The sequence below is a fragment of the Hesperophylax consimilis genome, chromosome 28 (assembly GCF_061612785.1).
Source record: "Hesperophylax consimilis isolate HC1 chromosome 28, BYU_Hcon_1.0, whole genome shotgun sequence".
NCBI classification, from domain to species: domain Eukaryota; kingdom Metazoa; phylum Arthropoda; class Insecta; order Trichoptera; family Limnephilidae; genus Hesperophylax; species Hesperophylax consimilis.
The window spans coordinates 1924764-1942756 of NC_142863.1; the positions used below are offsets into that span (position 1 = coordinate 1924764).

The 17993-nt window shown below is 35.3% G+C and overlaps 1 protein-coding gene across 1 annotated transcript; it reads right to left on the bottom strand.

Annotated features, from left to right (window-relative positions):
- Positions 1 to 6661: 6661 nt before the first annotated feature.
- On the bottom strand, positions 6662 to 17391 carry LOC149410010 (snRNA-activating protein complex subunit 1-like). The gene is made up of 8 exons (XM_089648760.1): positions 17237 to 17391; positions 16106 to 16247; positions 15411 to 15594; positions 14354 to 14510; positions 13540 to 13671; positions 12215 to 12322; positions 11050 to 11113; positions 6662 to 6991 (listed from the first exon to the last, which is right to left on the bottom strand). The coding sequence occupies exons 1-8, from the start codon at positions 17241 to 17243 to the stop codon at positions 6694 to 6696; spliced, it is 1092 nt and encodes a 363-aa protein (XP_089504886.1). The 5' UTR covers positions 17244 to 17391; the 3' UTR covers positions 6662 to 6693.
- Between the last annotated feature and the right edge of the window lie 602 nt (positions 17392 to 17993).

A 17993-nucleotide genomic window follows, 5' to 3' on the forward strand; every position in this document is an offset into this window, starting at 1 on the left:
GAGTAAATCATTAGATTTGGCAACATTTGGTTAAGTTACAACGATGCCGCTTGATACTCAGAACTAAGAATCGTCTTGCGTGGTTTTTAATGCATAACGACGATTTTGCTGCGTCCACGCATTACTTCGATAGGACTGCGTCCCCATGGCCATTCACGAGTACATTTTTATAAATTATTTGAGCGTTTGGTTGAGTAAATCATCAGATTTGGCAACGTTGGGTTAATTTACAACGATGCCGCTTGACACTAAGAACTAAGAAGCATCCTGCGTAGTTTTTAATGCATAACGACGATCGTGATGCGTTTACGCATTACGTTGGTAGTATTGCGTCCGTTGTTGTTTTTTTTAAAAGAAAAAGCGTTTTTTTTGGGAGCGAAACCCGGTCGGCACAAAGTATAAAAAATAAAAGTGGTGTTTACAAAGTTATTGTTTTATTTTAAATTAAATATTGTTGTCAATTAAACAAACAATTTATAAGTTCCCGAATATTACCTGAATATAAAATAAATCTTATAGAATAAAATAAAAACCTCAAGATATGAATTGAAATCTAGCAAGAATATCGTAACACAAATTGTGAGGATTATTATTAATATATTCATAGAATTATAAATATATATTTTATCACACCTTCATAAATGCAATGAAAACTTTAACTTAAATGAAATTAACAAAAAAGAGAATACGTATGTGAAACATACCGCGAATGCACTAAAATCTAGAACAATATAATAAATCTACTAACAATCTTGCACTTTAACATAAGGAGTATAATTTGAAACTTGGACGAACTTCTGGTATACCTATGTATTTAACATTATGTCCAGAACCAGATTTTTTAATACTATCCGAGGCACACTTGCATGCAATACATAAAAATATACCAAGTATTCCAAACTACAAACAATATGTCACAAATTATCACAAAAATAAAAGTAGTGGAATTGTAGTCTATGCTAAAGAAAAATTTACTGATATCAATGTTAACGAAATACCAATATGTAACGCAAACTGTTTGTCAATTAATGAATCTAAATAATTAGCCAATTAATATAATCGCATGTATCGAATACATAGCTCGTTATACCCTTATAATCCAGTAGGTACCCAAGCGATTCCTTCAGAAACTTGATCAGGGTGCTTAGGGTGTGAACATCTTGGAATAATTATCGATAATAACATCAAATGGAAAAGTCAAATAAACTCCACAGTAGACAGAATGAGAAAACTCATCTTTATGTTTTTTAGACTTAGAAATACTGTATCATTAAAAATACTTAAAGGTATTTATTTTGCACTTGCACATTCTACACTACTACAAAATGAAATCGTGGTTTGCGGGGGGGGGGGTGCGTATAAATCATACCTACGTCCACTTGTGACAATTCAAAAAATATTAATAAAAATCATATTTAAAAAAGTCATATAACTATCCAACAATAAATGTTTTCCAAGGTTTCCCGGTTCCCCTTCTCACAAAAATTTATGACAAAAATACTCGTACATTAAGAACTTCAATTACATAAAGATTTATTTGATAAAAATAATATTCCATAATTAATTTTAAGCTAAATAATTATTTATATTGGAGGACTAACCGTACCACTAGTTCGAACTACAACAGCAAAACATCATTATTTATTTAACGGTATAAAATTATTCAATAAATTACTCCTGGATATATCTGAGGAAAATTATGAAAGTTACAAAAAAAAACAATTTAAAATTCTCTAATACCACCTAATAAATTTTCTTATTGTTTTAAATTATTTATTTATTTATTTTATTTCAGGGAAATCAACAGTTTACAATGTGGTTCATTTATACACGTGTAATTTACCTAACTGAGAAACCAATTGCAGATTTCCGCAATATTCTATTCTATTATGTATGTAAAAATTTAAAAACTATACTTACAAGAACTAAAAAATATTAAATTTATCGAAGAAAGCAAACACTTAGTGGCTTGACATTATACAAAATGAAACAAATACTTTGTTTTAAACCACTTTATTTTTATTTATATTTCGTCGACCGGTTTGGATTGAACCCAAATATTGTATAAAATAAATATAAAGTGGTTTAAAACATAGTATTGTTTCATTTTGTAAAAAATATAACGTTATTCAAGAGGGAGATTATTATAACATGAGATTATTTTAACTGGAGATTATTGTAACAGGAGATTATTAAAACAGAAGATTATTATAACGTAATACTACATAATATATGTCATTACATAATATAATAACATTTTATGCAGTTTGGTACACGTTTAATACATTTTTAATATAGTTTTTATATTTATTTTGGTTACATCGAAGATAGAATCAGAGAGAATGTTATTATACATATGTTGAACATATTCTTCTAATACAAGCATTTTTATTTTACTAGATTACATGAGCGTGTGTGCCGTGTAGGTACTTTCAAATCAATTCTGCTTAATAAACTCCACATATTATGTTTCTGCTTATCATTCCTTGGTATTATTTATAACTAACCTGTTTTTATTACTTTTATTGTATTTTCTTGTAAGGCTATTAATAGTTTTTGTAATAATATTTCCAATATAAATATGTAAAAATATATTGTTGTCCTCTCCTAAGCACAAGCATCTTACTTATCAGAAAAGTGATTTAAATATTATTTAATATTATGTTGTAAATATTGTAACACTAAAGATGTTAAGAAATAAAAATAATATTTTTATTTTGAACTTAATGGTATTAATAAGTTTAACTCATTAATTAAAATATTGCAATTTGAGGTTGAACTAATTAAGTAAAATATAAAAACAGATATTATTATATTGAATACGTAACGACAGAAGTTCTGCGTCGATGGTATTGTATCCTCGTGACCAATCACGAGTAGATATTATTTTGTATACATAACGACGGCCGTGCTGCGTCCACGCATTTCGTCGATAGTATTGCGTCCCCATGGCCGTTGGCGAATTTGTACATTTTTATGTATTGTTTGAGTCCTTGGTGAAGCAAAACCCCAGATTTGGCAACATTCAGTTCATTTACAACGTTGCCACTTAGCACTCAGAACTAAAAAGCGCCTTGCGCGGGTGGACATTTTTGTAAGATGGTTTACAGTGGACGGTAAATTGATATCCCGACCTAAAAATGTCCGACCGCCCTCTGCAATGGAGCGAACTGGCGCGTTATGAAATGATACATTTTTACTAAGGATATCGTTGTAAAAAAAATTGTCACACGCCTGCGCCCAGTAGGTACGTTTGTATACAAGGTGCAACAAGATATTCATTAAAACTTCTCACTATCAATAGACAGTTTGTTGTCAGGTCTGGTGTGTTTCTGGATGTCAAAAAAATAAAACATAAATATATATACATATATTTTTTATATACCGCACAAGAGTCTCAACCGCTCCCGTCTGGAACAGCGAGACTGTGGCATCCCCAATCTGAGTACTAGGGTGAAAGTATTGGGGAGGGGAAGAAGATGAGGAAGACAAATGTAGAAAAGTACCTGGCTATTTATATCTGGTCACCAAACACGGCAAAAGCTTGGAAATAACGTTTCCATTCGGAATGGTGGTCACACACCAGGGCGATACTGAGAGTATATTTCACTCTGGAACGTGCTGCAAACACACTTTATATTATGTTTAATGTATTAATTGTGAAATAACACAAACAAATAAAAATTTATTTGCGCACGCCGGGTTTGACCGTCAGATTACGGGCTTCGGATTGCGAGTCGAGAGTCTTATCTCTCAACCACAGATGCTGTAATTAATTAATTAATTCACTATGAACGTGAAAACTTCACTAGAAAAGTAAGAAATATTTTGTGTTGTTTATTTATTTGTTAATTTATTTATTACACCTAATAGACGTTTACATTCTAGTTTAATAGTTGAGTATCGCAGTTATTATAAATTATTCAAAATTAAAACAATAGAGAAAACAAAATAGAATGAAAAAAAGTAAAATGTTACAACAAAAGCGTATAATAAAATAAGATACGTTGGTAAAAATGATAAGAAGTCTCACATAAGTAGATATTCAAAATAAAGAAAAGATTGCAAAAATTATAGATGTCTATTTGTCTCGATATATAAAAGAATTAAAATAAACAATATTTATATTGATTATTTTTAAGGTGAAATATATCTCCCATATCAGAATAAGTCATGTAATCCTAAGAGGTTTAATAATATAAGGGGCATAACAACGGCCTAAATTTACCTTTTGAAACTCTCAAAACAAATCCAAGAGTCTTAAGGGCCGTATATACGGAAGACGTAAAAATTAAATCGACCTTCAAAACGCCATGTAACAAACAAATAATATACACTCGGACGCAAGAATATATTATTCAGTATGGACGTGAAACCTTTATTAGAATAGTCAGCAATATACGGCAGACGTAACAATTAAATTAGAGTGAACGGACGTGAAACCTATATTAAAAGGAACCTTCAATATACAAAAAATATACACCCGGACGTGAGTATGTACGTGACGCTAGAAATGTATGAGAGTGTAATAAACATCAAAACCTGCATTATTATGAATTTTAAAAAAATATGATATTAGCGATTATCGTGAGTAAAACATAGTGCAATATTCACAAAAACAATCTAAAAAAAAGAACTAGAAGTGCTGGACGCCCAAAGACGGATTTACGCACGGACGCAATAAATATTGTGGGACCTATATATATATATATATATATATATATATATATCTGATAACACGTTGTATGCCATGTCTACACGGTACTGGTTATTTAGTTGAGCAGTTAGTGGTAGAGGCGGTTTAATCGAGTAAACATTCATTCTACGTTCACACGCCCAATGCAGAATGAATGTTTAATCGAGTAAACATTCATTCTACTAACGTTCACACGCCCAATGCAGAATGATAAAGAAATGTAAATTCATCCGTCCTTTCCCTCTATGATGTTGCCGAATGAAGTCATGAACCTAGGAATTAGTTTGATTTGCGACCATTTGATCGAAGAATATGACAAAAAAGAAGCAAAGAAAAAGTCGACGGTGCTGAGTGTGAACATGGATTTTAAGGAGAACTGTGTTGGGTTTGGTTCTGTATCTTCAAATACATTATTCAGAGAATTAGCGGAAAAAGATCCTGCAATAATTAGTCGCCTGAAATATCAATACAAATTGAAAATATCTCCAGAGTAAAAATAAATGCCGCCAGCGGGAATTGAACCCGTGCTTTCTGACATAGCTCAGGGGTTTCAGAGCACCTGACCGGACCGAAGGCGACTAATTATTGCTTATAATTATTTGCAACTCATTCCAGGGAATTTGTCTTTGCAGAATATTCCTGGGACTAATGTATTGTGGGAATTTTCATATAAATAGTGAAATTACCGTTAGGTTGTCTCCTACAACGAAATTTCATGTTATTTACAATGTATCAATTAGAGCATATCAAGGACAGAATTTTGAAAATATCAAATAGTACTGAAGATATAAAAAAAAATGTTGATATGTATTGGCGGCCGGCCGATAAGCACATGATGTCACTGTACATATAATGACTGGTGCAGCAGTACTGCAACACTGCCATTCGAATTACAAAAAGTGTCTCGTATGACATCACGAGACACAATTGCATACGATTTACCGAAGTTCACTTCGAAAGCTCATAACTTCGTCATTTTTGGAGATATCGAAAAACTAATATTACTGTCGTTATTAACTTTTTAACGATAAACATTTTCATAAAAAAAAGAAAACCTCATTCAGAAAAACTTTAACTGTCATATTTATAGCTACCAATTAGCAGGTACTAAGAATATATCACAAGAATGAGCTCGCCAAATCAATCAGTCGCGTCGAGCCAATTGTTTTTATTTGTATTTAATTTCGATTTTGTTTTCTTAATTGAATGAATTAATGAAGTGGAAATTAACCCACTTCCCGACATTCGATCGAGCTGAAACTCGGCAAATAGCCTCGTTGTCAACTTTTGGTGGCACTCATGCGCACAAACATTTTTCTGAAATTGCAATGACGACCAATAAGTCGCAAGGTCAAACGATGTCTGTTTGTGGCTTAGATTTGGGAACACCATGTTTTTCACAAGGACGTGGCATGTCCTCTCGTGGGCAAACCATTGAGCTTATTTGTGTTAGCTAAAGACGGACTGACAAAAAATATTGTACACTCAATTGCTCTTCGAAATTAATATTGATTTTCTTTATTTCATTTTCCTACTTTAGGATTAAAAATATACAGATTTTTTTCACTTTTCATTAAACTTTTAAAAGATCGAACAATGAATATGTCCGTTACTTTAATGAAACACATTGAATTGAGAAAATGAATGGTTGGTGTTTTTGTCGGCGGTCATCGTCTTCTGTGCTCCGTTCACCTTTCTGCCATATATCCCATCCCCACACACTTACACTACATTCCTTATTTTTATTTAACAACAGAAATATTCAATATAAATAATTTATATGGCAGAACAACGTTTGCCGGGTTAGCTAGTTAAATAAATAAAAATTTATATCAGTTAATATACAAATTTAGTTTAGGTGTTATTGACTCCAGCACTCACAGCAGATAAACTGGGGAGGAAGATACAATCCTCAGTCAAACCAAAATATATATGTTTTAATAGATATATTAATAAAAACTTGTTTTTAACAGGAAGATATTTTTATTTATCATTTATTAATCAACTACAAGTGGCGAAGCAGAACCATCCGATGAGTCCGTACTGTCCATTGCAATTTGATGTGACTCCGTTTTGGGGGTGATTGGAATTTGGTCTATCTCTTGCATGATAATGGGCATGTTCGTGCCCACGATGGTATCCTGGAAGGTGGTCTTGACCTCAGCGGGTTCTGAAGTCATAGAGTCCTTCATGGTGTCGATGCGAATCTTCCGATTCAGTCTGGGGGACTCGGCAGGGCTCGGGATATCTTCGAAGAAAGGTTTGGGGGCACCTTGTCCAATCTTCCTTCGCCGGCTGAAATGATAAGACATTATTATTATTTACATTCCATACCAACTAAGTGTATATAGGTCCGGTATATCAGTTGATTTTAAGCTTTTTTTTTTTTTTATATTTACTCCACACAGGAGGCCCTGAAGAAAATAATTTCCCTCAGGGCCTATGTCATCTTTGGGGATGCTGTGTGGAGGGTCTTTTTGTGGAGAGGAAGGAGTGAACATGGGTCTTGAAGAGTCCCATGTTGTAGGAGGGAGGAAACACAGAGGCCGGCAGTTCGTTCCACAGCCGAGCTGTTGAACTTAAGAACGAATCGTAGAAGCGACCCGTTCTCATGTGACAAGTGTCAACTGTGTACAAATATTGGGCGCGCGTTTGGCGTGTATCCCGACTACGCACCGGTGCCGAAGGGATCAATGACGCTAGTTCCTCAGAGCATCTTCCATTGTAATACCGATAGAACAAGGACAGCATACCTACCTGACGCCTGTGCTCTAAAGATTGCAGTCCGTTTGTTAAGATTGGGGAATCTATCAAACGGACCGCCCGTTTCTGCACAGAGTCAAGGGTTTTTTTCAGGTATTTTGGGGCTCCAGACCAGAGATGGCTGCCAAATTCGACAGTAGGGTGCACTTGCGATTTGTACAGGGTGAGCAGTTGTGTACTATTAAAGTATCTGCGGGCCCTGTACAGTACGCCCAGCTTCTGAGAGGCCAACTTTACTCTGGCTTCGATGGAGCCCCCGTACTTGAGCTGGTCACTTATAGTTACACCAACGGAAGCTTGGCTTGGAATATAATCCGTATATAGGTCATAAGCCTAAATATCACCAATATTACACGCAGGGGCGGTTCTTCCCTTAGGTCAATTGGTGTTTGACCCCCCAAAATTATAAAACAACAATAATAATAAATTATGTGCATCAAAACAACTGGTCTTATTCTGTATTTCAAATGTACCGCGAAACAGCTGCGAGCAGTGACATCTGTTGTCTCTAATAGAAGCTTTCATTCACAAGTCCAAACGATTCGCTGGGTCGATTTAAAGAATGTCCCCGGCTTTGGCATCTTCTGTCCCTATGCGCGCCATAGAATAAATGAGATGGCACTATGTCTTCGTCTAAGTAAAAATTAGGTACCGAAGAAAGCTTAGGGATGCTTAGGTCATGGCCATGAGGGAGACAGCATGATGAATATTATATGTTTTAAAGAGATGGTGACATAAACATATGTCGGTTTTTCATTTTACAAGCTTGTTGTGTGTGGAACAATGGTTGTTTTTCAACTGCAGTTTGGTTTGGAACATTTCTTTATGTTGTAATCGCCAAAATAAAACAAAAAACGTAAAAGATCATTGTCAAATAGAATCGCAAGTCTAAATTTAAATGGAATTGATAAACGTCACATCGTTTCGCACCACGGAGCCACCATACTTTTAGCTTTGCACCCAGTATCGTTGGATACTGCGGACGGGCGTTTCAAACTCTTATTTTATATACTCTAATGGTGTGTTAATTTTAATATATCAAAAATTATATGTATCATACGTATTCAGACCTCCAGAATATTTCAAGAGAATTCATATTTACGCCAAAATCACAAAAACACTTCAACCCCGAAACCGCTCGATACCGTGTCGCCGACACATTTGGAAAACTTTACATCAAAATAACTCAATCAAATGATGTATTATATGTGATTAATCAAGATAATTACATAGGAATATAATAGCAGAACCTGAAAAACATCTGAAAATAATCATCCAGCACCTCCCTCGGACACACCAACCCATGAAGTGACCACGGCTAGGAAGGCTACTTAGTATTTACGTAGGACCCCCTCCACTACTCCCCGGATGGAATTCCATGATGGCCGCCGTCTCCAACCAATCACAGCCCGGCATATCACCTTGACTTCCTTATCAAACACTGATAACAGATTCAAATGTGATTAATTGTGATATCATCAGACTGGATTTACGGGAAAAAGATGCAAGATATAACTACGAAATAAATATCAACATCAAGAAATGATTATATACTAATATATGTATTTGCATGAATAATTATACCTAACTATATTTGTTACCCTTTGGGAAATGTTCAAACCAAAGATATTTAACTTCAAACCCAATATGAAAACTTGTATAATTATTTATAAAATAAATAAACGGGACTGCGGGAGATGGTTTTGGTGGATTGAACTGACTTGGTGAAAGGTATCATATTAAAATATAACTTTCCTCGCAACGAGATAATTGCAGAGAGGAAAAATACCTAACCACTTTACTCCTCACGAAAGAGGATAGAACACCTCCGAGAGGGTTCGATTTGAAAACGTTCTATAAATAGAGAACCGAATTCCATACAAAGTGAGTTCAACAACTACCTCTGAAAGAGAATCCTCTCTCCTGAAGAACCATCTCCAAGTCTCCAAAAGTCTCAAGAAATATTTTCAAGTGTTTTATTCAGTAGTAAATTCAGTTTTTCCAAGTATTAAATTCTTTTCGTCAGTTCAGATCTGGAAATAAATTCCTCTCTGATCGTGGCTTTAAACTCTACCACGAACTTCTACAACATCTACAACCTCTACCAAGACTGAAAACGCTGACAAGTGTACCCAGCTACCTTCGTATCTACAGTTATTGTACGGACAGTATATTGTTTCGTACATTATATTTTTATTGATGATAATAAAATTTAAAAAGCGTATTTATTTGAATTTTATTACAAAGCGGAAATACTCTGACCATATGTCAAAACATGGTAAAGGGCTGAGGAGTTAATTGAGAAACGTATTTCTTTTTTCTTTGTAAAACCAAACTAGTCAATGTGAGCGGTACATCAATCTATGCTTTCTATTGTCATCGCGATCTTGCAAAATGTCAACGACAGCAGTTTATTTTTAGGCGGGTTTAATTTATGAGTTGATTTTTGATAAAGTTCCCCACTTCAATCAGCATAGTGCTAAATGCGAGGATACTAATTTTAAATGATATTTGTTTTGCTGGAGTCAGTGCACTATTCATGAAATTATAACGAACTTCTGAATACAAACTGGCCTAATATTGAAACTTTTAAAATAACTCCTATACCTTTCCAGATTCTTTTAGATTGATTATCAATTAATAACATCTATACAGGGTGTATCGGCACTAACCCGACAAACTTTAACCAGCTATTCCTTAGCACATTTGGAGTAAAAAATGATATGGGCACTTTGCTGTCCGGTAGCATTTTTTTTTCAATTAAAAACAAAAATTTTTTAAATTTCCACACTACATCACTGTCATTGGCATTGCGTTTCGTGTTCAACAGCTGTAATAAGCAAGTATGTCAAAAAGCGTCTTCGCACTTTCGCACACACTAAATAATAATAGTTAAAAATGAGACGAATGGTGCCGTGCCATTTCGTTGTGATTGTAAGTGTGCGCCAATATAAGTACACACGTGCATTATTCAACGGAATTCGAATAAAATATTTGCCAGATGGGTGTTCAAACTTTGACAAAGGATAAAACAGTGGTGAAAATATGAATAGTAAATTTTTTATTAAAAAAAAACGTTACCGGACAGCAAAGTGCACCTAAGATTTTTTACTCCAAATATGCTAAGGAATAGCTGGTTAAAGTTTGTCGGGTACGTGCCGATACACCCTGTATAATAGTCCATACTGATAAAATGGGGCAATTTATGTAAATTTTGGTGACATGAAAGTATGCAATTATTTACATAAAAGTCAAATTTGACATGTGACTGCTAACGCCTCGGTGTCTGAAAGAGGAAGTACTAGGAAAGGAGAGGGTGATTAAGCCTGCTTAAATTTAATCGAGAAATGTCATTCGAGGAGGATACGGACTGACCGATATACCGGGCCATAATGTTACAGTATAGTAATCCTTCTGCCCTCGTTTAAAAAATAAATTACATCTTGAACAACGTACATATGAGTGATGTAGAGATAGACGAGGACATTGGGGTGATTACATACAAAGAATGCCAATACATAATATGAAATATTACATCAAACTTCTGATCAAAATAAAAGGTTTTGCATAAATGTATGCACATAACTTACCCCTTTATTTTTTTGTTTTTGTCCCCTTTAGCTGCGAGGTTCCTGAAAATTTCCTCCTTCTTGCCTGTTAAAATAAAAATACAATATAACATCTTTGATAACAATAAAACATCTGGAATCACATAAATATAATATGAAATCTTTAATAACAAGAATATAACATGTCATATCAACAACTATGTAATAAATTTAGCCTAGAAATCAGACATTCTGCAAATCATGCAATACTTAGTTTTAATAAATGTAGTGCATATTTTTATTGAAGTCCTTTCCTCTTGGAACGATATGGCTTATACGTGTCTAAAAACTTCAGCCGTAGTCATCGCGACTTATTTAAGATACCACACAGCAGAACAGATGTTATAGCACAGGTTGGCATGACAAGAGGAATGGTACTATTGATCTTCCCAAGTGTTAAAATAAGATTTTTTTTATTGTAAATGGATAATTAATCTAGATGTATAACAAAAGTTAAGGTAATCAATAGTATGTAACAGTTAAAATGAATATAAAAATCTTTGCAGAAAAGGTGACACGGATTAGACGTACGCCAAGTACAAAAGATAAAGAATTCCTCTAGACACTCTTCAACCTTACTGAAAGGGACGTTATAAACCAGAACTACTATAAGACCTCGCTGGAAGGGACGACACATCTCGTTACCAGTATTAGGTCTTGAACCTAAGACCGGCTCTGGATCTCTGCTCGTTCAAGGCCGTGCGTCTGCTATGTAGGCCGTCCATGGTACATCATTCGGTAGGTAGCGGGGAGCCACTGATTAGTTGGTTTATGATTTGCGTAACCAGTATGAGATCTTAGTATCGATATCCTTCCTTCGTAGACAAGGATGCCGTATTAGATGTGAGTGAGAAAGTATTAGGGTTCGCGCGGTTTCGTCTTGTTATGTCTTATTATCAGCATGTAAAATTCAATTGGTTCTAAAGACTGCAATGGGCTGAACATGTTGAAAGAATACCAGATGGTAGGACACTAGCAATCCAGAGTTTAACGGAGGAAGATGTAGATGGACTGCGTGGAAGAGGATTGGAGCAGAAGTGAGGACTGCCTGGAGGGCAATGGCGAGGGACCGCAGCCAGTTAGAAACATTTGTTGAACAGGCCAAATACCACCCCGGGGTGTACATAATGATGATAAATGTATTTACCTAAGATGGAATCAACTCCCACAGTTTCTTCAAGAGAGGATGTGATTTCGTTGATAAAATCCAGCTTGACGTAGCTCAGTTCTCTGCAGGGCTCCCCATTATTGTTACCTGCCAAACAAAGTGATAAAAATATCAAACAAGTGGTAATGGACAAAATTCACTGAGTTCAACAAATTATTATAAGCAAAAATTAGTCGCTTGAAATATCAATACAAATTGAAAATATCTCCCGAGTAAAAAATAAATGCCGCCGACGGGAATTGAACACGCACCTTCTGATGTCCGGTCAGGTGCTCTGGACCACTGAGCTACGTCGGCTTATTTCCAACACGCCAAATAATTCAATATGTACTAGTACTTCAATCAACAATTACTGCTTATTATATTTTTTCACCTGCAAACAACCAACATTATTTTTTGTAGGAAAGTCTTTGTTAGTGCTAAATTTCCCACTAGATGGCGTCGAGACATATTATATCTACATTTGTTGGTGAAATATTTTGTTTATTATTAAATATGTAGTGGTACGCCACTACTTGATTCGAACGGCATTCTAAAAGTTTCGGCTTTTTCCAAACAACCTTCTTGGATGTTCTTTTTTTTAATTTTAGTTTGGCAATATCTACATAGCAACCAAAATGTTGGAGAAGCTTCTTCACCTTATAAAAGCGGCAGCGTGAAGGAACTCGCCAGTATTCAGTCTCCAAACCGTCAGCCAAGTACTACCGCGCTAGGGAACATTGACCTAGATATCGCCCGCATTCTATAGTATTGTAAATAGTAAACGCGTAAATATTGCAACTGTAAAATCGATTTTTAATTTAACAATAAACGCTGTATCAGAGTTGAAGAGATTTTTATTTGTACACCAAGATAACCATAAATATTTTTATTTTTAAATGATAAACTAATGTTTATAAGATAAGGTTTTATGCATAGCACAAAGGATAACAAATTATTATAAGCAATAATTAGAATCTAGAAACGTTCGATTTCAAGCACAAAACTGGTTTTTATTTATTTTGTAAATAATTTTATAAGAAAGCAAAAAAGTTAATCAAGTGAAACTGTCACAGATAATCTTAGCTATAATACTGTATTTTTTTAAAGTTGTTTCTTTTATGCGTAGTTTACATTTATATTTTTTATTGAGTAATTTACTATTTTATTTGTATTCTACTCTTAAGGTACCTTGGGGCTCCAGACCAGAGTTGGCTGCCAAACTCAATAGTTAGGCAAATTTAATGTTACATGGAAGGTTGTTATATACTTTGATAGCCAAGTAGTAAGGTCTTAAGAAAGAGAACATAGTACGATATTCTTACCGGGTAATCGGCACTTGGCCTTATGATACTCCTGCAGGGCTGCGGAGACAGGATCCAGCAAGGCTGCAGTCTCGTGCAGCTCCCCTGTGCTGTTGAGAGAAGTGAACATATTGGCCCCTCGGCATGCCGGACCTGCAATTACAAGCACATACAGAAAATCACCCAAAACAGTCTTTCACCAGGGGCACGATTCTCCACGGGCGGAAGCTATTCGTTATGCGCCATCTACGGCCCTGTGAATATTGTCTATGTTTTTGACATTTCTACGGTGATAGTTTGAAATGTCAAAAACAAAACGTCACCAACAGTGTATTTGCATGTTACTAAAAAAAAAAAAAAACATTTTTTAAATTAAACCAAATGGCTTTGACTGCATGTAAATAAAGATTTATTTATTGACCCGGGGAACTTTGTTACATTTACGTTATGTGTCATTGATCCCCAACAAGCAAAACGTGCACCCAATTATTGTACACTGTTGACATTTACCGCACTAGAACGGATCGCTTCTATGACTCGAAGTTATCTCCAATAGCTCGGCAGTGGAATGATTTTCCGGCCTCTATGTTTCCTCCCTCCTGCAACTCTTATAAAACCAGATTCACAGTTTTCTTTCTTCAAAAATATGACTAATTAACTAACTAGCTGTTTTACTGCAGGGGTAGGCAGAGAGGACGGACTGCCAAACAACTCGGTCCTGGCACACATTCCTTGCCTCATTCACATTCATACATCGTCTCAAAACAAGAGGGAGGTCACTGTCTACATGAAATTTGAAAGCGGGGACTTCAGCTAGTTTATTGTAATATTATACCTTCAACGTACTTCCTGAAGGACTTCTCCAGGCCGTAGTCACGCTGCGTGGCTACGAACTTGAAGACCCCATCCCGCAGCAGCGAGCTCAACACGTACAGCGCATCCAGTTGTCTCTCATCCTGCAGCCACTTCCTGAAGACCAACAGCCAGGGCAACTGACCGACAAACAAACAGCTTTATTACAGTAGTAGCTGCAGACTCGAACTTAACTTAGACTTGAACTCCAGTTATTGTGTTCAATTCAATTCATTTTTAAGAACATTACAAAATAAAACTTCAATTCGTTTTTAAAAGATACATAAGGAAAACAATAAGGACCTTACTAATAAACGCACTCTAAACCCTACACAACTATTAATCTACCGTAAATGGCTATCAGCCGTGCAAAATCCAAAACACGCCCATCACCAAAGGGATAAATATATAAAAGCAGATTTATACTAGCAGCAACAAAGCTTGCCGTCAATGTTAAACAGATCAATATCAGAAGTGATTCTATTTTACAACAAGATAGCTGCGAAGTTAGTCCTACAGGCCGGGAGATAAAACAGTCCATGCTTTCAGTGACAGAGATAATCACCGGTGTACCGGACAGCAGATGGATGTACTTAAATAATTAAGAAAATGAATATTCTGATTGACTACTTTGAGGCTTATCTCGCACGATGATAAAATTTTAAATCACTGTAAACGTGTCATATCGTCAGTTCAAGGATGAATTACTCGCACGACAAAACTGTGGGACCTTAGTAATTAATTCTCGGCGCTATAACGCCTATTTAATATTTCTGTTTAGATATAAGACTAACTGTATTTTAAGCCAATAAATACGCAAACAACTGGCCGAATGCTCTCCATGTTAGTCGAGTTTATGAACCATCCACGAATCAGACTGAAGAAATGTGATGCAATGTTCACATCCATTCTGATCCGTAGTTGGTTCATTCCGAGCATACACAAGAGAAATTCAGTAGGTTAGAGCCACGGGCAGTATCCATACTAGATAGTTCATGGCCTCCCTCATGATAGGGAAGTTTGAGTGACAATATACGCACCTTGTCGGGGGGAACCCGGACGAAGGCCTTCCTGCCCGAGTGCTGTGTATGCATCATAGAGTAGATCATGAACAGGCCGCAAGTGGCCGCCGGCACGTTCAGTTCCTGGCTCAGGAAGAAGCCCGCCGACATACTCATGGCCTCTTCCGTAAACTCTAGCAGTTCGCCCACGGTCCTGCGCCCACTAAAACCAAAAAATATTATTATTTTATAAATTTATCCCCATTTTAATAGGATTAACGTCAAACCTCGGCTACACTTCATACAAAAGTAGGAGTGGGGGTGGCTTGGTCATGTATAAGGAATATCTTGGAATGCCAGGGATTTTATTGATAGCCTCCGTGGTCGTGAAGGTCGCGGGTTCGAATCCCAGGGTGCGCAAGTAAAATAATTATTTCACAATTTATTCATTTAAAATAATATATAGTATTGTGGCACGTTCCAGAATGGAAGATAGTCGCCCTGGTGTAAGACCACCATTCAGAATTGAAAAGTTGCTTGAAATGGCTTTAGCCGTGTTTGGTGACCAGATCTGAATAGCCAGGTACTCCCCCACCTTCCTCTTCCTCATCTCCTTCAAATCCCCACAACCTTCAGCCTCACAACATACCCCAATTGGGGATGCAATACTCTCACTGGCTCCATACGGTTGGGAGCAGTCGGGACTCTTGTGTAGTATTTCACATAAGACTCACCCGTAAATGTAGTGACACTTCTTTTCGTTCCATATTTCCAAAAAGCTATGATATTTCAAATCTGTTTTCGAAAAGTCTTCAAGAATAGTTTTAAAGTCCTCAATAAACCCATCTGCTAAACTTCTGTGCTCCTGGAACTTGGCTGCAAATAAAAGTAAGGCAAATGTCAATATTTAGTCATTATTACTATGTTATGAATGTAATGTTGCGCTACGTCCTTCTTCAGCCAACATTTCGGACTGCATTACGGTGTTCATTATCACTATCAAAATATCAAAATAAATCACTATCATATTTTGGCCATGAAAATTTCTAATCATATCCATCATTATTCGTAAAAACTTGGTTTTTCAAAATCGATAAGATTATAAATACTAATCTTTAAATAGTATAAAAAAAAGTCGATATCCACGTCTCTGTTTGTGTGTAGTTTTTCCAATCTACGCAAAGGATTTTGATAGGGTTTGGACAGTGTTGTAGTTCAACAAAATTGCTGGAATTCCTAAAACTTAGAAATGAAATAATTTATTTTGTATTCTTCCAATAGCTTGAACATGAATATTGTAAAGTTGGTTCCAGATTCCAAACTGGAGAATTGTACTCAAGTTGATTTCTAACAAAGGCAAAATATTAAGTATAATATACTTAATATTGCTGAAATTTCTAGTTAATCTCTAAATAGTATAAAATAAAGTCGCTATCCGCGTCAGTCTGTTTGTGCGCTTAGTTCTTCTAAACTAAGCAACGGAGTTTGAAAGGGTTTTCACTATCATTTAGAGAATCTATTCCGGAAAGTTTATATGTATAATTCATGCATAATATATTTATAGGAAATAGAGAAAAGTCGAGCAACACCGTGTACACGTCAGCTAGTTATATATAAACAATAATAAATAACTTACTTAACTAATAACACCACTATTTAATCAAAAAGGATCATGCTTCAAAACCAATGGTTTCTTTGTCAGGATAAACTAAGAGCTATATCCTGATGGAAAAACATTTTGTATTGAAGCACGTCGATCCTTTTTAATTAAATAGTGTGGTTTACAAAATTATTTATTTTATTTAAATTAAAATGATGCCACAACGTGATTTTACAATTATTGAAGAAATAATAAAGTTACTTACTGGACATTTTTTCTATTTGTCGCTGTAGCAGCGCGGTATTATATTTTTCTTTGTCGAATCTTTCAATTGCTTTCAATAAACTAAATAAAAATAGTTGCCCGAATTTTTTAATCGGATTATTTACGTTTTTGCCGCTGAACGAAATGTCAAATTAACGTCAGACATATAGAAGTGTTGCCATATTCATTTATTATTTATCCTTCTCTACGTAAACAGCAGTACCCATCTAGAAAATGGAATACCTTTTTTTACCCTTGAAAACGTTTGAAATTTTTATTTATTTAATAAAATAATAATGACAAACGATTTATACATCATGATTAATTAAAACCATCACACAATTGAATTTTTTTCAGATATCCCTGCTCTGTGTACTTCAGCGTCTGGACTGGATGTCTACCATAAATAAATCACTCTCTGAGATCCTCTGGAAATATCATTAGATTGTACGATTTTTTACATTCATTTTTGTAATGGCCTTGTGAACTCATATTATTCTAGTATTCAAATCATTCGAAAGAGAAAATATATCACTCAAGTTACCTAACAGTCATAAAGATTCATCTAGTAAGACCTCTGAAAATAGGTTGTTTTTATTTGAAAAGATTTTCAATTCATCTCGCAATTTAAAAAGCCTTGTTAACTTTTCCTTGCGATTATTTGATTTCGGTATGGAAAAGCAGTCACTAGTTTTGGCGCCCATTGCTTCACAACAGTCGACTTAACAAAATTAACCAGTTATTTTTTTTAAATTTTT

Coding starts and splice junctions, on each gene's coding strand:
- LOC149410010 (XM_089648760.1), bottom strand. Junction 15,595..16,105: donor AAGTGTCACTACATTTACGG/GTGAGTCTTATG, acceptor TTTTGGTTTTAG/TGGGCGCAGGACCGTGGGCG. Junction 11,114..12,214: donor GGGAGTTGATTCCATCTTAG/GTAAATACATTT, acceptor TTATTTTAACAG/GCAAGAAGGAGGAAATTTTC.